The sequence below is a fragment of the Phaenicophaeus curvirostris genome, chromosome 1 (assembly GCF_032191515.1).
Source record: "Phaenicophaeus curvirostris isolate KB17595 chromosome 1, BPBGC_Pcur_1.0, whole genome shotgun sequence".
NCBI lineage: Eukaryota > Metazoa > Chordata > Aves > Cuculiformes > Cuculidae > Phaenicophaeus > Phaenicophaeus curvirostris.
In genome coordinates, this window is record NC_091392.1 from 203,769,514 (window position 1) to 203,793,773 (window position 24,260).

At 41.1% G+C, this 24,260-nt stretch overlaps 1 protein-coding gene across 3 annotated transcripts in view; it reads right to left on the bottom strand.

Moving 5' to 3' along the window:
• The window catches only part of ELMOD1 (ELMO domain containing 1), a 48,255-nt gene that overhangs the window by 9,823 nt on the left and 14,172 nt on the right, over nucleotides 1-24,260 (bottom strand). Inside the window, exons 1-9 of one of the 3 annotated variants that reach the window (XM_069883438.1) lie at nucleotides 18,973-18,988; nucleotides 13,158-13,298; nucleotides 9,546-9,691; nucleotides 9,364-9,392; nucleotides 8,061-8,158; nucleotides 4,673-4,802; nucleotides 1,953-2,086; nucleotides 721-789; nucleotides 405-428 (exon numbers count right to left, since the gene is read on the bottom strand). In XM_069883438.1, the coding sequence (XP_069739539.1) occupies nucleotides 405-428; nucleotides 721-789; nucleotides 1,953-2,086; nucleotides 4,673-4,802; nucleotides 8,061-8,158; nucleotides 9,364-9,392; nucleotides 9,546-9,690 (629 nt within the window). In that variant the 5' untranslated portion in view covers nucleotide 9,691; nucleotides 13,158-13,298; nucleotides 18,973-18,988. Of the gene's footprint in view, nucleotides 1-404; nucleotides 429-720; nucleotides 790-1,952; nucleotides 2,087-4,672; nucleotides 4,803-8,060; nucleotides 8,159-9,363; nucleotides 9,393-9,545; nucleotides 9,692-13,157; nucleotides 13,299-18,972; nucleotides 19,068-24,260 lie in introns of those variants that run through there. The other 2 variants (XM_069883437.1, XM_069883439.1) reach the window with 2 other exon arrangements.

A 24,260-nucleotide genomic window follows, 5' to 3' on the forward strand; every position in this document is an offset into this window, starting at 1 on the left:
AAATCACAGGGCTCTTTGACCGTGCTAACAAATCCTTGGCCAAGGCTACTTTTGATTATGAAGTCAGTCACAGCTGCTGTGACCTTAGTGGCACTTCTTAGACTTTTTCCCTACACATAAAAGTCAACCAAAATTTGTTGAATGAGTCCAGGACTAAGTAGGTTTAGCATACAGTGCTTTAGCAACATCAAGCAAGGTTGATTTCATTCTTTATACACAAGCATGCTCAGATGTACTCAGTATTGCAACATCAGCTCTGTTTGAGTTAACTTCAGAGAAAGGAATATAGACCTCCTGCTGTTGTAACAGAGACTTTCAGTTTATAACATGCCAAATTGCAGTACGGTTTGATGTTTATTTACACGTAGGGTCCAATAAAACTAAGATAAAAAGAAAAAAAATACCTTAGTTCCTTCTTAGTGACTTCCCTTCATTATGGAAAAGACAAAAAGAAAGGTAAATAAAAAGAATAAAAAAATCACTTGGAATTAAAATTTAAGTGAAAACGATTAACACTAAGTTTAACTATTTATAAAATTCACTATACAAGTTTGCCTCTGGGATTTCAGCAGTTTTCAGGATCAGCACCTGAAAACACAAGTCTCTGGCACTATCCAAGCCCATGCCCAACAAAAAGGGGAACCCAAAGCAGCCACCCCCCCAAACACACCAGTCAACACAGCAGTCTCTCAAGTTTATTTTTCTGATCTCCAGTATTACCTGTATTTTGGCTGAAGAGAATCACAGAGAACTTGCTGAGCTATCTCAGTGTCCCATTCAGCAAAATACCTGCATAATGAAGGGTATTTTAGGGTGAATTGTTAGAGAAACACAACAAAAAAAAGCATCTTAAATCATACTAAGCTGTCCATACGCACCCTTTTAAAGGTCACTACACATTTTATGAAGTATGAGTAGCATATCATGTGTTATATTCATTAAGCTAACACTCAAAATGAAAGATAAAAGCAGCCTCAAATTATAATTGCACGCCCTATAGAAAATCAGTTGCTTATTATTAAAGCATGTCTGGTGCTGAGCTCAACAGAATGCACTTCAGGCTTCTTGACCTGGCAGATTCATTAAACAGGTAAAAGTCACCACAGGAGATTGAGAAATTATATGGTAGGGATTCATCTCCAATGGCAATTCAAAGCCAGAGTCAAGAGTTGTGATCCTCAACTGAGCTTTGCTAGAGAGGGATAGATGGACAGTGGATGATTGATGTCCTTTAATATGTAAAGTAAAAAAAAAACAAAAAACAACCCAAAACATTTCTTCCACCCACTAGCCCAGGAGAGGTTATTGTACCAAATGTCTCTAAGTTACAGAACTACCTGCAGTAAATAAAAGGACTGGATGAAATAACAGCCATTGATCGACTCCCAAATGATCAACCACAGATAGGGTCCCAACACCTGGTGCGCACGAGATGGAAGAGTAAACTGACTGCTTGATTTTGGGTATTAAGAGAAACCAAAGAAGTAGTCCAACTACAGATGTCTACCGTTGGTGGCTACATTTCAAGTGTTTTGCCTAAGAAGTCAACATGAAATTCCCAAACAAGAAAGCTGAACGGTAACATAACCCTCCCACCCACCCACTCCAGGGCATTTCATTTAAGGAGATCTAGATATTGGCGAAAACATACTTTACATTTTTTTTCTTGTGGGAAGAGAGCGTTAACTTACTGTGTCACAGAGAAACAAACAAAAAATTGGCTTAGCGAGCCACATCATCCATTTGAATTAGGAATATCAAAAGAAATACCCCTTCCAGAAGAGATGTCCCCAAAATGCTGAGCTAGAAAATTAATTTTCTCTTTTTTTTTTTTTTAATATGAAGCCTGTAAAACTTCCAAGTTATTCCAACAGCCTTGCTAAAAATCTTCCAGTAACGCTGCTTTTCATGATTTCAGGCACACAAATCCATATACAGAAGAACATACTTACACCAAGTTATATAAGCCCAGGAGACCCATCCCTCTAAAGTCTGTTTTAGGATCATCACCTTGGAAACCAATTTCACACCATTGCTTTGAAATCCGAGCTTTCAGTGGTGAATTAGGCTTCAAGCATTTCCACAACTAGGAAGATTAGAGGTAAAACATAATTAAACTTCCACATCCTTCTTCTTACTTCTTTTTCAACCAAGTTAATTTCTCATGTAACATCATGGCAACTCAAACATAAAAGCAAATCAAACTCCCAGGGATGATGAGGGAGAAAGCCAAAACTGCTCTTAAATATTGCAGATGTTCCAGCCTTATGAGGCCCTTCTGACCTTATCTGCAGCTGCTGTAATGCCTCACAGAAGGACTTGGATTTTTTCATGCTTTGTGCATCAAACTAGTGTCTGTCTCCATAAGCAGAGACAGGAACAGGCTAGAATTTGGTTGTAAATCTCTGACAGAGCAGCAGGCAATTAGCCCTCAGGCCCCTGAGGCTCTGCAGCAATATTTTCTCCAACATCTTTTGCAGATCTCTAGAAGGGTTATAAATCAAGAGTGCTGACTTGGCTACCATAGTGCTGAAAAGCAAATCAGAGAACATTAAAAAAAAATAAAAATAAAAAAACCATACAAAAATAGCATGTTCCACCTTCGCATTTAACTAAGGGGTGAATCATCCATTGATCTTGCATAAAAATAAAAGACCAAAGTGATTTAACAAGCCAGATACTCAGCTGGAATAAATCCACTTAGCTGGACTAGTCCAGCAACTTCAGTCCCTAAATATCATATTGCTAAGCATCCAAAAGTTGCCTAAATTGACATGTGACAGATACACACATTTCCAGACACCTCATGTGCTATACCATACATACATCCTCTCCAAAGCGTATCAAGTGAGGTGTTCCACATAAAACATGAGTTGGCGAGTGGGGCCTCAAGAAAAGCACTTAGACAAAGCCTATCCAAGGGAAAGAGCTGTATGAAAATTTCCCGAATAAACAACCCAGAAATTGCATTAATTTTAACAATTCTAACTACATTTAAAATGAATTGCCGTAGGAAGGTTAAAACTTTAAAGATTTCTATTTGTAATGACTGCATAAGATATCATTGTTTAAATCATGTTAGGCACCTTTCTTGTTCATCCATCAACAGTAAGTACAATATTATTCATTAGTTCAATCACATTAAGTTAATCATTCTCTCATTCATAAAGTGCCCTCCTGGTAAACATGAATAAATGATAGACATTAGGATCTTGAATTACCCATTGCAGGGACTACACAGCAGAATACTTACATGGGATGAGATCCAACAGGCCTATTCTTCCCCAGCATCATTTGGAAGCAGAATAAAACCCTTGGACATATTTCCATTTGACATGAGAATTTGCAAAAGCAAAACACCTGCAGTAAATGAATGTCCACCTCTCCCATCCTACCTGGTGGCTAGAGCACTGCTTCAGGGGCAGCTCTGGATTTTTGACTCCTCCTGGGTGAGACTCTGACCTCCCAGCAAGGAGTCAACCTTAAAGTCAGCTTCCCAGACACCTACAGGAACTCTTTGGCCATTTGAGGTGTTTTAGAAATACTTTTTTCATCTGTAAGCACTTATATAAGATGCCTGCTGGGATTTTCAGAAGTATGTGAAAGCTCAAGTAACTAGGGTAAATTTTCCAGAGGGTCCCACTATAACTTACGTAAAGCACTACACTTCAAGGCAGAGTAGAAAGGCAGCTCCATCATCCTATGCTATAAAAATCCCAGACAAAGTCAGATGGGGGCAGAAGCACAGGTAGCGTTCAAGTTTTCAATATTTTCGCTTAAAATAATCAAAAAGGCCCCAAATAGGTGGTATGTGTTTACAAAATCTCTAAAATTCTGTAAGAAGGCATTTTGCTTGCAGATAAGCTCATTGTCACTATTCTATGTTTCTTGCCATCTACCTGAAGCATCTTGCACTACCTATGGTCAGAAACAGAAGCTGAAGAAATACTGGGACTTGCTACTAGATTCTTTTCCACCCACTTTATTCCCTCAATTCCTTTCTCATATAAGAGCTTTACCCCTGCTTATGGTTTCAAGAAGACCTTCCTAAAAAACATACTTGTATTATTTGCTCCAGTGCAAGGCTTTGCTGAAAGTATGAAGTAAAACCCCATTGCTACGTATTATGCTATGCTGCATGTATTATCTAAAGAGTAGTTTGATTTTGTTTACATTTGAAAATATATTTGGTAAACATAAACACGTAAGTCATCACCTCCCACCCTTCTGTCCTATGCAATGAAAGTTAGAGGCTTGCCATTGGGATACACATAAGTCTTCAAAAATACAAGGAACTGAAGAAAAACGTTTATTCTGTTTAAGACAGAGAAACATGCCTCTCATGCTGAAAAAGAGGTACTGAAACAGCACATAAGGCTGTTTATCCAGAGCTCAGTGCAGAGCTGTTATCTGCAGCAAGAGATGGGTATCCAGTGCCTTAATCGACTCCAGCCAGGGGACATGCATTCATCAGTCATGGAGTGAGCTGCTTGCTTGGCAGGTATTACACCCAAACCAGATTAGTGTGCTGTATAACTTTATCTTTAAACAGGTACATGATGGAGGAAGGTGACAATACCTCCTCTTAGATGTTTTAAAGACGTTTATAAACCAGGCTGTTTGGAGCTGACATGAATAAAAGATGCCCTCTAGGTACCTCTTAAGCACGTACCTTCAGAAGCATTTCCTCATGCTGTGGATTCTCGGAATCATATGGCTCTCTGCGCAGCTTTTCAACTTCTGCAATCAAATTTCTGTACCCCACAATCTGCAGCAGGCATGCTTGAAGAGATACTCCCAACCTGAGGGGAAAGGAGAAGGAGCAACATAACCCAATTCAAACATATGTTGCTGTGTAACACAACCACCGCATGTATCCCCAGTTAATTCACCTGAGTAACTTTACATCAATGAATACATAAACTAATACATTCATTTCAACAGGAGAATTTCCAGTAAATTACATTAAACAAGGCCTCGTGAAATGCATGGTCTCATTTAGCGCCTTCCTTAAATGGTAAAATTCGGGATTTCTTAAAAATATGAAGATTGAATTTTTACATTGAAATCTCATAACTGTACACAGCAGCATTTTGCTTTTGCAACAAGCACATCACTGAATCTTTCCCCTCATTCAAATGGCAGCTTCTCAAACAATGCCCTGAGACCAGAGATGTGAACTTACTAAAGGGTGAAGGCTACAGGAAACTCAGCAAAACAAAAAATATTAATTTTGCTTCAATGTCACAAAAGCTAGAATAAAGAAGCCAAACCCCTGAAGTAATGCATCACAAAAATGGCTCTCTTTTCATTATAATGCAGATTCTGACCCCTTTTTACATTTCCTGATGCATCAAAAAAAGCCACCACCAAAAAAACAACCTCAAAAAAACCCTCCAAAACCCCACCAAACACGTGGCCTCCAAGGCTTTAAATTACAATGGCTTATTCAGTTTTAGGTTAAGGTTCTATAATAAACACAACACAGTAAATTAAAGTAATGCAGTACACAACTGCCACGCTCATAATAATATTTAATAATATACAGGAATAAACCCTTGAATTTTTAATGTCTGAAATTATTGAAGTGCCTAGAATGAATTCAGAGGGTACAGCTAAATCTCTACCCACACTCCTCTATGGAACACAAACTGCACTGATATTAGGCTGCACAGGTTCCTCATTTGACTTGTCCAAGATACAGAAACATTTTGTTTATTCCATAACACTGTTAAATTTTCTGAGCAGAGAGATTTTCACCACTTATCTTTTGAGATTATTCTACAGAACCAGAGATGTCATCATTAGGCCACTTCTCTCTTGCTGCATTTTCATGCTATTTGGGCTTTCAGAATAACCTACGGTGTTTGTTGTCTGTTTTGTTGTTTTGGTTTTTTGTTGGTCCTTTTTGTTTTGTTCTGCTTTTTTCTACATGCTTCACTTGCTAAACCCTACAGTTTTCCAGGAAGGCTGCATTTCAGAGAAAGCTGAAAAGCCTGACAAGACTGCATGTCATTTGCTGCTGTCGTCACCAGACCATAGCCAAAATGTTTTTAACTACTGTTGGAACAGGTCCAGAGGAGGGCTGCAAAGATGATCAGGAGGCTGGTGCACCTCCCACATGTGGACAGACTGAGGTTGTTAAGCCTGGAGAAAAGAAGGCTCTGAAGACACCTTATGGTGACCTTCCAACACCTGAAGGGACTACAGGCAAGCTGGGGAGGGATTGCTTACAAAGGCTTGTAGTGATAGGACTAGGGGCAACGGGTATAAAGAAGAGAGGGGCAGATTTAGACTAGACCTAAGGAGGTATTTCTTCTCTATGAGGGTGGTGAGGCACTGGCACAGGTTGCCCAGGGAAGCTGTGGCTGCCCCATCCCTGGAGGTGTTCAAGGCCAGGTTGGATGGGGCCTTGGGCAGCCTGGCCTGGTGGCAGGTGTCCCTGCCCATGGCAGGTGGGGTAGAACTAGATGATCTTTAGGGTCCCTTCCAACCGAAACTATTCTATGATTCTATAAGCTCACAGTCATTCAGACCAGAGCACTATAGGCAGTCATGAACCAGAATAAATTTATATTAATGAAAATAAATTTATGCTTAAGTTACACAACATGAAGTGTAAATGTGGTTTTCTTCATATACCTAAAGCCAGTCAAATGCTCCATACAATGTTATTCATGGGGTGGAACTAGTTTCCCCACTTTTACTTACATTAAGGTTTTGCTCTCCTCACCAGAAGATGCGGGTGAGCTGCTGATGCCCCACATCTCCTCTCTGCCATCCCTCTGCTGACAGTGGCAGTTCTTAGAGCTCAGAAACAACCTGCCAGGGCCTGTACCCTCATCGTACTCAGCTCCATCTCATGGAAAACCTGGAGCCATTCCAAAACCAGGAGTATTTTATGCAGTGCTTCCATAGTTAATGTAGACTGCATGTGCCACCACCTGGCTATTTAACCTACTTGTTCCCACCATTAAATATACACACTTATTTCAGAGGCACTGATAAAGGGAAATTAATGTGGGCCACCTCCTCTTCAGGTCACGGTAGCCCACAGCCTTCAAAAGCAGCTCAGTACAAACACCCCTGGGATGCTAGTTCAGCTCTGTAAAGATGCTACATTAACAAAAATGACTGCTTACAGATTTGCAGAAGCACACAGAGTATGACACATGTCCCCTTGTCCTTACCCCAGGAGATTTTAAGTCTCTACTATGCAAGGGAAGGACAGGGAGGGAGATGGGTGGTTAGGGCTGAGGATTATTGCTGTAATGAAACAAGAAAAATAATCTTTTTCCAACTGAGGTTTTAGGTTTCATTGTTGCAGCAAGACCTTAGAACTATGTTGGGACTTAACTCTTGATGCGGCTGACCACTTAAAGAAAAGCAGTTAACTTACGGATATTCATTTAAGGCTTGGGAATAAAAGTGAACCTCAGACTGATAACCTGAATAATACAACCCTCAACATTTCTCCCACTGATTTCTGACCTAAACCATCTTGTGCCTTAAGTCAGGGGCTTGCTTAATGGTCTGCTGTCAATCTCTTCTTAGCACTAACACCTTGTAGCATTAAAAAAGTATCAGCTATACTGTATTGTTAGAATTTGTTTGGATAATTAAAGGCAGTTTTAAAAGGTAAACCAGTATGATGTTTACATCCATTACACCAGGACTATTTCTTCCCTACTCAAAGACCACATGCAGCTTGCTGAGAAGCCATCACTGTTACTGCCAGGACCACCTGCCTTGGTTGTATTTTATCCTTGGGGAGGTGGCCCCCATAAATCAATGCATCAACAGTATACCAAGACAGCACGATTCAGGAAGCAGCTAGATAAATAGACTCAGGACTTGTCTATTACAGTCATCATAAAAGATCATTCATTTTTCCATCAGCTTTTTGACAGCAAAGTTTAAGTCAGTTCTGTGCTGACAGGCAGAATTAATCTTCAAACTGTGTGCCACTGTAGCTATAGAGAACCAGTTCTCCATGGACCCAGGTGCTCAAGGAAGCGATAATTCCCCTTATTTTGTTTTTAAAGAAACCATGAACTTACTGTGGATTTATATCTGGATTAATCCTTTTCAGCTCCATGATGTCATCTATAGTTTTTTCAATAGCATCAGGGTGAACACTTACTGAAGTTTGCAGCCGCTAAAAAGAGGTTTTGAAACATTAATTCTCATAGAAGCCATCATTCAATTGAAGTTCACAATGGTAAAAATATGATATCCAAAAGCCCAAGAAGGCCCAACTCAATAAATACACACACAGTTTTCCAGTCTAATCAACCCTACTGACTATTCCCAGAGCACTGTAAAACCTTGAGTCGCTTCATGATGCCCTTGTAGTCTATCACATTTCTGTGGCAGCTGCCAGTGAAGACGACTCTTACTGAAGCTTTATTCAAGAAGGAGCCTCAAACCATCCACGTAATTACACTGGAATTGCTAGCCTTCATTTGACACCCTCTCTCCCAACACGTTGCAGTAATGCAGCAAAACATTTTCCTTTCTCTTGCATTTTATTATACTTTGTAGAGAGGTCTATGGAAGTTTAGTGTTCAAAAATCAACATGCCTTCCAAAAAATTAAAAGGTTGAGCTTTCTGCTGCTTTGTGTCAAACTACACAGTCACTTAAATGCAGACTTTTAAATAAGATTCTGCCTTTTTGTTTGTGCTAGAAGTATGTTTGGAAGCACCATGATGAGTTGAGTTGTGTAACGTTATTTTTACTAATGCCGAGATAAGCTTTCCAACACCACTGCCTCTCAAACTAAAGAGAAATAAATGGTTGAACCATGTTATTTAACATATAGACAAATGCTTTGTGAGAAGTATTTGGGTTAGCACAATCAGTGCTACAGTGAGAGGATAAGGTTACAAACACTCTTCTCCATTAACATATTTGAAAAGAAAGCAGAGAATAAAGTTGTCTTGGCTATCTAGGTACTGCTGCCTTCAGCCTCTTTTATCCCTGTTTTCAAGACAAAAAAACTGAGGTATAAAGTAGTGACTGACTGACTGCAGAAATTCTAAGACAGGATGAGAAATCAAGCCAAGAAAACCCTAATTACAGCACATCCTTCTCATGGACTCTACAATGACCTGTGGTCCCCTTATTCTATAAGAGGCACAGCATGCCTGTCCCTGGAGCACAGGGTATTCTGATTGACTTCACAAGATCCCCTGCTATTGCAGACACAGAGCTCTTCTCTTCAGTAGAAGATGGTTCTAATGTAAATTCATATCAAACCCTAAAGTGATTTTTTTTTTCCCATGGTAAGCAAACAGCAGACTAAACAAACCAACTCCATGTGACACAAGAGAAAAAGTGAATAATGAGATCTTTTACGTACCTTACTTTTTGAACCTTTCAGTGATGCCTCTGTAAGAGAACAGTATTTGAAAGCATCATGTCAGACAAGCTAATTTTATATTGGAATCATTTAACAGTTTATTTATAAGAATGAAGTGATACTATTTTTAGCACACGCAGAAAGGTGCAAAGACATGCAAAACTAAGTATTTCTGCAGTTACCTATTTTCATAGTTCTGGCAGCTCCAGGTTTAGTATTGTAACAGATTCTTTGCAATTCACATCGACCTGTTAGTTTCCTGACCACAAATTTTAGGCAGCGCCACAAGCATTTGCAGTAGAAGTACAGGCATACCTGGACAAACATCCTGAAAAAAAAAGAACCCTGAAAATTAGAATCCTGAGCAGAGAATGTTTCAACAAGGTCTCCACCTAAGCAGGAGGTAATTACTCACTCCAAATTCCCATTTCTCAGGGGGACCTTTAAAGTAAAAGCAACTTTTACACCACAATGTTTACCCTGGTAAGTGTTAAATTTTGCTTTTTAGTCAACAACAAAAGCACACACAAAGCACCAATGACCCTTTCTGTGAAGAATTTTTTCCTAATGCCCAGCCTAAACCTCCCCTGGTGGAGCTTGAGGCCATTCCCTCTTGTCCTGTCCCCTGTCACTTGGGAGAAGAGGCCAGCACCCTCCTCTCCACAACCTCCTTTCAGGTAGTTACAGAGAGCAATGAGGTCTCCCCTCAGCCTCCTCTTCTCCAGGATAAACACCCCCAGCTCTCTCAGCCGCTCCTCATAAGGCCTGTTCTCCAGCCCCCTCACCAGCTTTGTTGCTCTTCTCTGGACTCGTTCCAGAGCCTCAACATCCTTCTTGTGGTGAGGGGCCCAGAACTGAACACAGGATTTGAGGAGCGGTCTCACCAGTGCCGAGTACAGAGGGAGAATAACCTCCCTGGACCTGCTGGTCACACCGTTTCTGATCCAAGCCAAGGTGCCATTGGCCTTCTTGGCCACCTGGGCCACTGCTGGCTCATGTTCAGTCACTGTCAACCAACACCCCCAGGTCCCTCTCCTCCAGGCAGCTTTCTAGACAGACTTCTCCCAGTCTGTAGCACTGCACAGGGTTGTTGTGCCCCAAGTGCAGGACCCGGCATTTGGCCTTGTTAAACCTCATGCCATTGGACTCTGCCCAGCGGTCCAGCCTGTTCAGATCCCTTTGCAGAGCCTCCCTACTCTCCAGCAGATCCACACTTCCACCCAGCTTAGTGTCGTCCGCAAACTTGCTCAGGGTGCACTCGATGCCTTCATCCAGGTCATTGATAAAGACATTGAACAGGGCTGGACCCAGCACTGAGCCCTGGGGAACCCCACTTGTCACTGGCCTCCAGCTGGATTTCACACCATTTCCCACCACTCTCTGGGCCCGGCCATCCAACCAGTTTTCCACCCAGGAGAGTGTGCGCCTGTCCATTTTGATATGAGAAGAAGCTTTTCCCCCCTCCACTAGAGACACACTATGGCATAGGTTGCCCAGAGAAGCTGTGCATCCAGGAGGAGGTTGGACCAGAGAGTGCTGAGGTCCCTCCAAGCCTGAACTTTCCTGGAATCACATGCAGCCTTTTTCAGGCTTTCATACATAAGAAATGCTCTATTTTAAAGTTTGTTAGCATAGGAGCTGCTACCAAAGCCCACATACTGCTACCAGAGTTACATAAGGCACACAAAAAAATCAGATTCCATGGGCTACGACTTATTTGGACACAATATAGCTGCAGAAACAAGAAACCTAATAAGGCAAGGATCATGCCAAGTTACTCAACTGCCAGCCCCGATGGAGAGCATCAGGACTAGAGGCAGGGGACAGGATCACCCAGGGTCCTTGGGTTCAGAAGCACATCTCAATAAAGGTAAACTGCAAAGACCTAACAATGGGAACGATACCATCCAGACATGGTCATGGGAAACTGGCTCTAGGTGGCCCTAGTAGAGCAAGAGTGGTGGACTAGATTACCTCCAAAGGTCCTCTTCAACCCCAAACTCTGTGATGATATTATGGTAAAACATCAATACAGCTTTAATATGTGAGCTTGTCATTAAATGGTCAAAAATAATTTGATCCGTTTTGTTCTAAGGCTGTGTACGTGCATATTCATCATTAGCCCTTTAACTCTTCCACATGTTGTTGATGCTTTCCAAGGACAGTTACTGGTTAGGAGACTCTGCATTATCCTTTTCAATGGAGCATGCTGGTTATTCTGAAATACCGAATATCAGATACTCAAATCAGTTATAGCTTTAATAAAGCTTGAAGAGCTTCATCACTTCCTAAAACATCCTGAAAGGCATGGTATAGAAGGACATTCAGGGAAGGGAAGGTAAATTAACTCACACTAAAGTCCACACAGGAGTTTAATCTGCTTTATGTTCACTTTAGCTTAATCCCCTTTGAAGGAAGATTAAGCTAAGAGAACTAAAGCCATTTTATGTCTAAATGGAGTGCACCCACACAAATATTTAACATGCTTTAAAAGCATCCACTTTATCTCACACTTTTACTTAATTCACTTAACACTCCTAAATGCCTGTATGCAGGCAACCCCCCTGTCTTTATGCAACAGGAAGCCTCTATTTTAGGTACACAGTGAAACCTAAAGAATGAGGTATCACTCCCACACTAGCAATAAGTTTCAGACAGGCAAAAAAGTTGCAGCTCGTGTCAGTGAAACATATTTTGGGTCCCCCCCAGTATGTGCCAGAACACAATACTGTGAGGAGTCCATATGTGCTTCACAGCAGGTGGTCACTGTACTAAAACCAAGACCAGTTATCAGGAAGCAAGCCCATCATCAGCCAAGCAGCTATTCTTTGTTTCCAACAGTCAGAAATGCAAGTCAGTTAATGAGTCAGTCTCAAAGTTGACTAATGCCTTCAACTGCAGTCTTTCACAGTGGCTTTAAAAAGAATTCCCAGGGTTTTTTACTGGGTTATTTAGGTTTCCATTAGACATTTCATATGAGCCTTTAGAAATCAAATTAGCCCATCATCTCTGAAGAATCCAAACACAGCCTATAGCCATACCACAGCCTCTTCAGCACATCCCAGCTCTGTACTCAGGCTGAATGTCTAGAAGAATGAACACAAGAGATCAATGCCAAACTGAAAGGTGGAGCATAGTAAAACAAATTTCTGCATTTTCACCACACTTTCAGAGTAAAAGTTAAACTTGCTTTCTTTTGTCCTGTTTTGTTTCCAAAGGTTAGGTCTCTGTTACAGCAACTCACTACCTAGAGAGCTCATTTATATGGAAAGAGGGGAGGAAATACTCACTTAACTCTATGTTAATAGGGAATCTTCTCACATGGGCTGTTAAGGAGCAAGATTGCTCCCAAAAACCCCACACCTCGAAGAAATGTCATGTCTACAATTAATTGCCTTCAGGGCTGAAACACCACAACCCATTTCACTACTCAATATCTTGCTTCTCACTGCATCATGTGATGTGGATAAATTTCGTATGGGTGGGAGTAGGTGTTTGGTGCATTTGGATTATATGCGTCTTCCTTTAAGCTCAGTAACAGATATGCAAATCAAAGGCAACACTCTAAAAGAGAAGAGCTGTGATATTCTCCATGGTTGCAACCACCTTACCCACTGAAGTTTTGCTACGTTTACACAAAGATTAACTAATAAAAATGCGTCTACTAAAACGTATCACTACAGCACACAAACAATACACCTGTGATTCACTCTACATAGCAGCTACTACTACAAGCAAATAAATTCTAGTTTTGACTACGTAGCTTATAGAAGAAAGTTAGCCTTTGTGGATACCTTTAGTTTTCTACTACTCATCCACCTCAAGCTTACAATAGTTGAAATCTTCCATTTTTAAAGTGAACAGCACAAAAAGTAACACAAGTTTGTTTTTGAGGAGATGTCCTTTACAAAAGGAAACTCTTGCTTGCAGAAGTCCTGTAATAAAAGCACACTAGTGATTAAAAAGGACAAGTTTTCTTTTAGCCACTACATACTTCAGTTCAAGTAAGCAAAGTGGAGACACTTGCAGCTATAAAATAAACAGCTATAAAACAGCATATCATGAACAAGAATCCATGTGGGAGCACGGCAGGAGTGATGTGTCTTCACTATGGTACAGTGGCATCAACTTCTGGTTTGTTTTAGAGTCTGATTCCAAATCTCTTCTCCGCTCAATCTCTGCTGTATTTTTAAGCCTTTTTTCCTGCTTGAACCTTTGAAGATCTTCTCAGCACAGAAAATACTGTGCTTCACTAGCAGTTTGGGTACTCATGTGCAGCAATGCTTCAGATCCTGAAGTGAGCTGGGTCATTACAGAAATAAAGTAGACTTGCACTCTACTCTTCCCCATCCCAATACAAGCTCCTTCTCTTCCTCCTGCACTACACGCAGCTGTCCAGACCTACAAATTTGTGTTTATGCATGCAAAGTGCATTACAAGAGTTCATGCAAACTTTTATTCCAGTAATACAAAGAGAAAACCCTGCATAATAAGATGCTGGTACACATAGACCCAATGACCAGGCAGTTCCCTGGCCAAGGATGCTGTACAAGTGGAAACACACACAGCCATCTGCCCATGACAAATCAGGGTTATACAATCCCATTTGTTGATGCCAATCAGTTGGCTATCAGAAGCTACCTGGTACCTGAGCAATAACAGCGCAACTCAGCAGAGTTCTTCCAACTTGGCTCACAGATTTAACTGAGATCAGTACTACAGAAAAATGTACTTTTACTTGAGTTCCAAGAAGAAAAGAAATCTTTCGTATCTTCCCTGCTCTTTGTCACTACTTCTCAGCTCTAATTTTCTGCTAAGAAGAGCTTTAACCAAAAAAATAAAAATAAAAAAAAAAATAAAAAAAAAAAGAATTAGGCAGTCAGTTCTTCACAAGGACTATTGGGAATGCCACAAAACCAAGCAAGCAACCAAACTCATCCAAAATATATCAGCAATAATGCAACTCAGCAGACATTCTTTCACAAGAAGCTGGATGAAGGAAAGGGATCCTACAATTGCTAGGATCCTTGCAAGACAATGAAATTTAGAGTCAAAGAGAGCACAACATAAGAGTACGATTGCTGCAGTCACAACAATTCTGTTCTCCCCAGCATGTGCTAAGAAAGGACACAGCAGCAAAAGTAGAGAATTGACCACATTGTTTCACACCCTGACTTGCAAAGGGAAGGACAAATAGTTCCCAACAAAGGATCTCAAGATCTGCCCTTGACTAGCCCAGCTAATATGGGGTCAGTGAGATGGGAAAGGCAAATATGATAGTTGATAGAACTTACATGTCTCTCCAATGACAATGGCAACACATTTCCCTGAAAATGGGCTTTTTACATAAAGCTGACTGGCTCTAGCCAGCCTTAACCACAATGAAGAGGCAGAAGCAAACCTGAGAAAAGGTTTCCAAAGTTATCTAATGTTTCTGTGAAGCTCTTTCCTTTGTGAGGTATATTCACCTAAATTGCAAGATGTATAAAGAAACATGGTGTTTAACTGACAGGAATGGAAGTAAACATTAATTACTGTGCAGTATTTCTGAAACTAATGGAATAGAAGGTGTTTATTCCCCTCTCCCAGTAATCCGAGAACCTTAGTATTTTCAGACCTACTAACAAACAGAAAACCAGAAAAAAATACTTTGTGTAAGATGAAAACTTTAACTAGATACCTAATGCTAGTAACAGGAGTCAAAGTGGGGTGAAAGAGGCAAGTAAAAACCAAACCTCACCCCAAATCTATAAGAGAATGAAATAAAAGTTGCCAAATCTACACATAATTTTTTCCCCTCCCAAGTGTCCTGGTTTAGGTCCTATGGATAGGAAAGACTCTTACACAAGTGTTCTTCCTGAAGGACGTGCTCAGCTCAGAATATTGACGCATGACAATTTCTTCTCTTTCTCGAGAATTCCAATTACGGCTTGAGAAGTCAAGGACAAGTTCTTTATACACAACAAGCTGTCCAAATAGGTGAGTAAGCAAGTGATAGTACCCTGTCAGGAGCTAATTAACTTGACTATCCTTGGTTTATTTGTATAACTTGCAGTCTACACACAAGGTCAGCCCAGAAGTAATGAACCAAGGACCATTTCTGCCACAGGCAAGCTTGCTATTAGCTCCTTTAAAACACAAGAAATGTTTTTTAACTCTGTGCCTTTGTAGACTTGACAACTGAAATCTACCTTATCTCTCTATTTAGACATGAAAGCAAGTCACCGTGGCAACAAAGGAAGATGAGAGTAGCTTTTAACAGCAGCTTTCCACGCTTTTTTTTCCCTGCTCTCTTTTTTTGCTGACTTGATTTTCATTTTATCTGATGTGACTCCAGTAAGACAGAACTTACGCTTAAAATCTGCTAGTGCTTACAGACTGTTTTGCAGTAGATCAAGAGAAGGCGTCAAGTTTCTAGGATTTATTGAAAAAACTTAAGTGTCTGATACAGTTGGTTCTCCAAGTTGTTATTATTTCAGATGTTTAAGATAAGTTACAGTCAAAGTGGTAGTGTCACTGATAGACTTCTCAAGGTTCCTTTAGAAAAAAAGGGAAATCACTGAAAGATTAAATATTTCACTGAGAAACAGTTTTATTATTTCATAAGTAATATTTCAGACTTCAGGAATAATTCATATCTGAGCAAGCTCAGAAAGAAAAGAAACCCCAGACAACCTAAAATCTATTTTCATCTAGACACTGTCTTGGATTAGAGAAACAAGTATAGGAGTCCTGTAGGTTACTGACCAGAGAATCACAGATTGGTTGAAGATGAAAAAAGGGCTTCTTAAGCAGAAAGGCCAGGGGCGAGGGGGAAGAGAAGACAATTGACTGACATTAAATACCAAATACAATATGTCAAAAGAGACAGGAGATGGCAAACTGGTTATAAAAAGCCATGCCAATGGTCCAGTAGATTATTAGTAAGCACGGGAAAAGCAACATGCAAATTGCACTAATTCCTCTTCATCTTTATTCACACCAGCACTGTTTGGTTTAGAAGACAAACTCTAGTAGCAGTCATGGAGCCCTGATGCAACATATGCAGATTTGCTCTTTGACAGTAATAGCAGAGACTACCACGTGCTTCCAGTACACAAACCTAACCAAAAGCTGAGTGGCAAGGCAGCCTGTACGTGAGAGTCTTCTCTCATAACAAACTGGATTTGAAAGGCACTGCTGCAAGCCCTCCTTAGATCTCCAGGTGAATATCTGTTCCATGAAGCTGCTGCAGGTAAACTGCTGTCACGGCTCCGAGAGCACAACTGAGTTTGAGTTAACTTTAGATGAAAGCCCTGCTCCTTTCTCCACCTGTTTTGCAGCATTTTCTACGTTGTGGTCAACAAGATGACTTGCAGTTTGTGTAGACTTAAATGAACTCATTGGTTTTAAATGGAGATCATCTCTGCCTTCAGCATCGGCTTGTCTGGTATCTGCTCCATGTTTGTGCAACAAGGAAGACAGCACCGCTGAGCGATCCTTACCACCAGTACCACCACACTCAGCCCTGCATTTGATCTTCACAGGCAATTAAGGAAGATTTTTGCAATTTCCCGAGTGGCTGCTGCTATGGGTAATAGACAAACACTAGGGGACACAATATAAGTTAACTTGTTTATTTTCCAGTTGATTTCCAAGCTGGAAGGCTTAATATCCTTGGTCATGCACACAGATCTCCCTGCAGCTCTGAACTTCACTGCTTTATTCCTCGTCACACAAACCTACAACCAGAACACACTTACTGGGACTAGCAAGTTGTTTTAAGTGCTTTTCTTGGAGGATGACCCCAGTTTATTTCTTAATCTCCCCATATTTCTTCATTTACAAAATGAGGAGTATAGTACTCACACCAGTTCATGTCAAGGTATTAAAACAAAATAAGAAAAATCCTTATGCTTGTAAGTAAACAGAATAGTTTTCCTATTTGAAGTTACATTGTGCTCAAACAATACCAGATGGTTGAGGGAGCAAGCTGTAACACGCTCTATGACTCCAGCTGGAGGCCCCCACCCCATTCACAGTATAATGGGGTTCCATTTATGCAGGATTCATGGCCCAGATCCCACATAGCACCAACCTGTGACCTTGGGCCAGGCCACTGAGCAAGTCTGTACAGAGAAAGAAAGGTAAGAATTACAGAGGCAAGACTGTTGAGATGGAAACCTCCAAGAAGTTTATTCTCCCTCTGTACTTGACACTAGTGAGACCGATCCTTGAATACTGTGTTCAGTTCTGGGCCCCTCCCCACAAGAAGGATGTTGAGGCTCTGGAGCGAGACCAGAGAAGAGCAACGAAGCTGGTGGCACAGGTGGACGAGGTGCTGAGGGGCATGGTTTAGTGTTTGATAGGAATGGTTGGACTCAATGATCCAGTGGGTCTTGTCCAACCTGGTGATTCTATGAAATCATTAGCATGACCCAAGATGGAAGGTTCCAAGATAGGATGCCATAAAATCATAAAGGGAAAGAGCACCACAGGGACATTAGCCAGGCTACTCATGAGCTATCACATCACTGGACCAGTATCAGTGGAGGTGGTAGAAGACTTGGGACCATTCAGGATCTGGGCCACAGAGCTGCAAGGCCCAATCCTGACTGGTGCCTGTCAGGGTAGTGAGCACATTAATGCTTAGCCTAATGGCTCATTAAAGCTTATCTGTCTTTTGTGGGTAATACCAAATAAATAATTGCTTTAAAGTTTTAACCAGTGACCTGCTTACGGAGTCCTTTTGCAGTTGGCTCAATATACCAGATGAAACAGACCCAAACACTCCACAGAAATGCTTAAGTCAAGGCTGGCTTGGCAGCAAAATCATTACAGATGATAAGCCTAGAGGTAACAATGCTGATATCCATAGTATACAAGATTCTTTGCTACAAGCAATCTAAAGAGAGAAAGATACACTGACAAATGCTCTGTACAGAACCATAAGTTTCAGACTTCTTGAAAAGGCTTTTTTCCATCCAGACAGAATATGATTTTTGGTTTATACACAAATCAGGTTCTTGATCCGAATTAGTTTCTAGGAGTGCTCAACTCTTTCCACTGACTACACAGCAAAGACAACATGAGCTTTCTGCACCTACAGCTGGTGTCTGCAAGTCCTCCGCGCTACCCTCAGTTTAGTGAGAAACAACTACAAGTGATATCTAGGAACAAGGAATAGACATTTCTCCCCCAAAATTGGCTTCAAAAACATTTGCACATTTTCAAACATCACCTCTTCTCCACTTCCACAAATAACACCTCAAAAACCCAGACAGCAAACAAGAACAAGAAAAAAACCAGAAGATTTTCCAAACAGAGTTCTATGATAGTGTTTCTCCCATTTTCCCCTGACATACCGAGCACTACCAATTTGATACATCACTGCTCCAATCCCATAAGACAGTTCCCACATTCTTTGCTTCTATAAAGAACTGGAAAGGAAAATTTATATTAAATAAAGCTTTAATTAGTGAAATCTAGGTGAACAGAAAGCAATCTAGTATAAACTAGTTTATACCTCATGTACTACTGGTGACAGCTAAAACACCTAACTCATTACAGCACAGAAGTAATTAGAAGAATTTAGCACTTAAAAAAACCCAAAAACAAGAGAGCAGTTACCTCAGGAAGTGCTTCATGATGATGGTCTTGTTTGCCTTGCTGGAGCTGTAATTTATTGATCACTGATGATTTCTTCTTTGCAAGTGATTTCAGTGCTGTAGAAACAGAATCAATAGGTATTTACTAACAGGAAAAAAAAAAGAAAAAATAAGTACTTCAGTTTTCTAAACTGTTATTGAAGCAAACATTTATGGAAATATATAGGAAAAATTTTAAGAAATCTCATGTCAATAAAAACAAAATGAAAAACCCCATAATTTGTTCACACTCTTCACATATTTTGACCAGGCAATACTATCCAAGTCACCCTTCAGAAAAGTAAAAAGTTTGACTACAAATACAGAATTAAATGAGGAAGCTTGAAAAGAAAAAATTTCAAACACTTCTGTTCTTCAAACACCTGTCTGGTTCAAAGTAGCTTCCAAGTAGTAGTTTCAAGATACACTCGACTTGCTCTGCTGCTGAAAGTCCTCTAATCCACAGAGCTTGCAACAGCTCTTGGAGGCCTTGGGTAAAGTAGCATGTAAGCTACATGGGTCCTTAGATCATTCATTATAGAAGATGTCAGGTAATCTCTTGAGTGCTATCGTGAAGCACATGCAAGAGAACCAGGTGATCAGGCCCAGTCAACATGGGTTCACAAAAGGCAGGTCTTGCCAAACTAACCTGATCGCCTTCTATGACAAAGTGACTCAGCCGCTGGACGAGGGAAAGGCTGTGGATGTGTCTCCCTGGACTTCAGTAAAGCCTTTGACACAGTCTCTCACAGCATTCTGCTTCAGAAACTGTCAGGCTCTGGCCTGGACAGGCAAACACTCCAATGGGATGAGATTTAACAAGGCCAAATGCCAGGTCCTGCACTTGGGGCACAACAACCCTATGCAGTGCTACAGACTAGGAGAAGTCTGTCTAGAAAGCTGCCTGGAGGAGAGGGACCTGGGGGTGTTGGTTGACAGCGACTGAACATGAGCCAGCAGTGGCCCAGGTGGCCAAGAAGGCCAATGGCATCTTGGCTTGGATCAGAAACGGCGTGACCAGCAGGGCCAGGGAGGTTCTTCTCCCTCTGGACTCGGCACTGGTGAGACCGCTCCTCGAATCCTGTGTTAAGTTGTGGGCCCCTCACCACAAGAAGGATGTTGAGGCTCTGGAGTGAGTCCAGAGAAGAGCAACAAAGCTGGTGAAGGGGCTGGAGAACAGGCCTTATGAGGAATGGCTGAGAGAGCTGGGGGTGTTTAGCCTGGAGAAGAGGAGGCTGAGGGGAGACCTCATTGCTCTCTACAACTACCTGAAAGGAGGTTTTGGAGAGGAGGGAGCTGGCCTCTTCTCCCAAGTGACAGGGGACAGGACAAGAGGGAATGGCCTCAAGCTTTGCCAGGGGAGGTTCAGGCTTGACATCAGAAAAATAATTTCACAGAAAGGGTCATTGGGCACTGGAACAGGCTGCCCAGGGAGGTGGTTGAGTCCCCTTCCCTGGAAGTATTTAAAAGACAGTTAGGTGAGGTGCTGAGGGGTATGGTTTAGTGATCGATAGGAACGGTTGGACTTGATAATCCTGTGCTTTTTTTCCAACCTGGTGATTCTGTGATCAACTTCCATGGTGCCTAACTTTATCAAATGATACAGATGAGGTCTTAAAATAGATATAGTTGACCAGGTTGCCCACCCGTTGTGTCATCTGATGTCCTACAGTTAATTTTCATTAATATTATCATTTATTTCGAAGAGAGGAGAGGAATGGGAAGAATTTGAGAAGGAATATCATAAATATAACCCTGCCCGCATACTGTAGACTCTCATCAGTCACCATTTCATTACTTCAGATTTCTAAAAGGGAGTATTCACATACAAGCAATATTCGACTAAGAGATGCAGACTTCTCAGAGTACTGTACTTCATATCCCATAAAAGACAGTAAAACAACTTGCTGTCATAATACAGTAGCGTTACACATGCCCACTATTGGGACAGCTTAATCCAAGACTCAAGGGGAACAAGACTACACTTTCAAGCTGTGGACTAGTAGAAACCACGCACAGGTCTGAACAAAAGCTGTGTTATTGTTAAATCATTTAATGACTATTTCCCACTAGCCCTGCAGTGTGCTGAAGAGTACCTGAGGGCCTTCAAAATACAGCCTCTTTTGACACAAAATTATAAATCTAGAGAACCTCAAATCTATCTTATGCAGAACCTACCAGCACTTCCTAACCTACCTTGTTCTCATATTCTTTCCCTTTTGTTAACTTATAAGTTCTGCATTGTGCTGTTGCCTGCTGACAGGAACAGAACAAGCATTTAAGTTCAGAAAAATGCAGCTATCTTGTTGGATTACATCACATACAGCTTGCTAAAAATATATAATCCCTGAACTGTGAAAGCTTCATTCATTTATATTGTTTTTGACTGGCTGAATCATGTTCCTGTCCCCTGAATACAGCTGTAATTGGTGCTGGCTGCAGTGACACCTGCTCACAAGGGCAGAGAGATGCTAACATCAAACTCTGGTTCATTAACGAACACAGTAGGCAGGTTCCTAACACTTCCTGCTATAGCTTTTGATAGGTCTTTGACAACAGCAAGCACAGGGAGCACACAGGAGATAGGAAAAAACTGGAGGGGATGTAACCTGCTCCCCTTCTCCAGTCTAATAATTTGCTGTTTAAAATATAGTTTGTGAAAGATTCTCACAGCTGAGTCTCAGCTTTTTAGCATCAACTTGAACAAAGGAAGCTTCACCACAATATTTGACCCGTTAGGTCAGCAGTGTAAGGAACACACCAGAAGTGCCAAGAGCTGTCAAATCAACCCCTGCTAAAAGCGTGTGCTGGCCTCAGCCTCTGAGGTCAGCTCCTTCTTGATTCCGACCAAGGTCTTTTGCTGAAAGTGATGCTGCTTCTTTACTACTGCTTTAAATGGAAGAGAAGTTACACTTGCCTGAACACCAGAACTGGCTCACCCAAGTGCAGCATGGTAGGAACTTCACAATCCTCTTCCCCTCAAGAAGAGTTACCAGCTACAGCCAGTTATAAATTTGTTTGAATGCTCATTAAAAATCAGACTGTTTCAAAAACTGTATATGAAAAAGTCAACATTGCTGTTCATAATCCCCTGCCTTCCACCCAGAAAGCTAAACTCAAAGAAAGAGTGTTGGTTGCAAACAGTATAACTGAGTGTCACGCCTGTTGTGTCAAGTGGTTAAAAGTGCCAATTTTGGATCTCTTTAAAAGCCCACCCTTAGATTTACAAGAATAATTCTACTTGCTTTCTCAGTTTTAATTAAAGGTAAGTGGGGGAGAAGTCACCAGAAACAACTTTAGAACTGAAATTCTCATTCCATAAAAGTCAACATCAAAGCCTTCCAGCTTGGAGAGGAACAATTTGCCCTGCAGGCTTCAACAGCTCGTCCCCTGCGGCAGAGGCCCAGGTCCTTAGAAAGACTATGGCCTCAAAAGGAGTTTCCTCCACTGGAGCATAAAGCAATCAAATTCCACCTAACTCTCAAGAAGGTTTTTGAGACCTAGAGACAAGATCTTCAGCACAAAGGTACAGACAGAGTCTATGCTGCTGTCTTCATTCATAAGGTAACAAAAGGGTTCAATGTCTAGAAGACATTAATGACATGCTCTGCGATTCTTCAACAATTCACTATTTGGCCACACATATACATGACATTATGCTGTTAACATCCATGCTAGACTGGGAAGCCACATCAGGAGGCGAGAATTTACAGTCATCTTCAAACAAGTAGGACTGGAGGGCAGCATCCACCATTTCCATGAACCTCATAAGTGAGCCTCTAGAGGAGTTCAGCAAAGACTTTCAGTGGAAAGTAAATGCTGTTTAAACTCTTTACAAGAATTGTTACTACAACTCACAGCTAAGTAAGTTCAACTATTCATAAACCTTTAGAACCATACGACCTAATTTCTGCCAACCTCTTTTCCACTCAAAATGTAATAGATTTAAGTGAAAACCCCAATATCCCATACAAAAACACTGTTTTTGTTTTTTACACCCAAAGCTCACCTAATTGCAATTAACTGAAAGTTCAAGCAGACTCTGAAGTGGTTTAAACATCATCCAAATCTATGGCTGCTCCTCTTATTCACTGAAATGCTACAAAAACTTCACTGGAATTAAAACAAACATTTCTGGTCAGGGAGAGGGACTTGACTTACAGCTGCTCATTTTCTTAAGGAAAGAGTTTCCTCAGCAAGTTGAATGTCTGCAGATCAGGAAGGCTTGTGAGAAAGGAAGACGCATATGAGAAAGATTTCTACAGGTGACAGATATTGAGTGCAATTAACGTTTGTGAGCTTGTTGAAAAGAAGCACAATTACACACTTCAGTTCAGAAGCTGACAGCAGTTATAGATTTGGGGAGACTGAAATACAAGTTTCTAAAGGCTCAACTTGCTGCATTTTTGAAATGCTACTTTTGTCAGAAAGTGCCAGACTCTTAGCTGGAGACCCAGAGCCAGCACGTACCCGTGGGGAGCAGCCTGGTGGCCACAGCACCCACCCACCACTCTGAGAGCCTGAGACTGTGCTTTTACGTGGTTTCACTCATCTGAACATGCAGTTGTGTCCTTCTGCAGCCTAAGAAAATATTCCAGCTTTAAGCTATACACACTTGCATTTTCTTGATGAGGAACTTGCAAGACACATCCCTTCTCCTTCTTGTAGGCAGCTTTTCAACCTTTGCTAATTTTAAGTCATGCAGCTGGAGTACGCCCAATGACAACCAGGTGTGACTTTGTTAGGCATCTTTCATTAATTCCCAAAAAGCAGTTTACACCAACAACACAGATCCATCACTGAAAACTTCTTAGTCCAATGTTTAAAGTATGCTCTTTGGCATGAAAAGACACCTATTCTAAGCTCTAGATTGAGGATGACAAAGCAAGGATACAGTTTGGAACTCCTGTACACTCAGGTTTCTCAGCTTGCAGGATTTTATCCCTTATCACACCACTTCCACAAATCAATCTCCTCCTCCCTCCCATAACACTCCCACCTACCCATTCCCTGCCAATTGTTTCATTCAGCATGTCTCAAACCACAAAGAAGTTTCCCCTCCTAAAACTAGCTGCAGCTTTTCTTGGAAGAGAAGAGGTACTACTACAAACACATTGAACTGTGATACTATTGCAAGATCTGTTTCAAGATATAAATTAAGCTCTCCTTGAATAATCATTACCTATTTAGATTCCTGTGGCTCTTTACGATCTTCTAAGTAATGTAACAAAACATGCATCAATCTTAAAGGTTAACGGTGCAAGAAGTTGA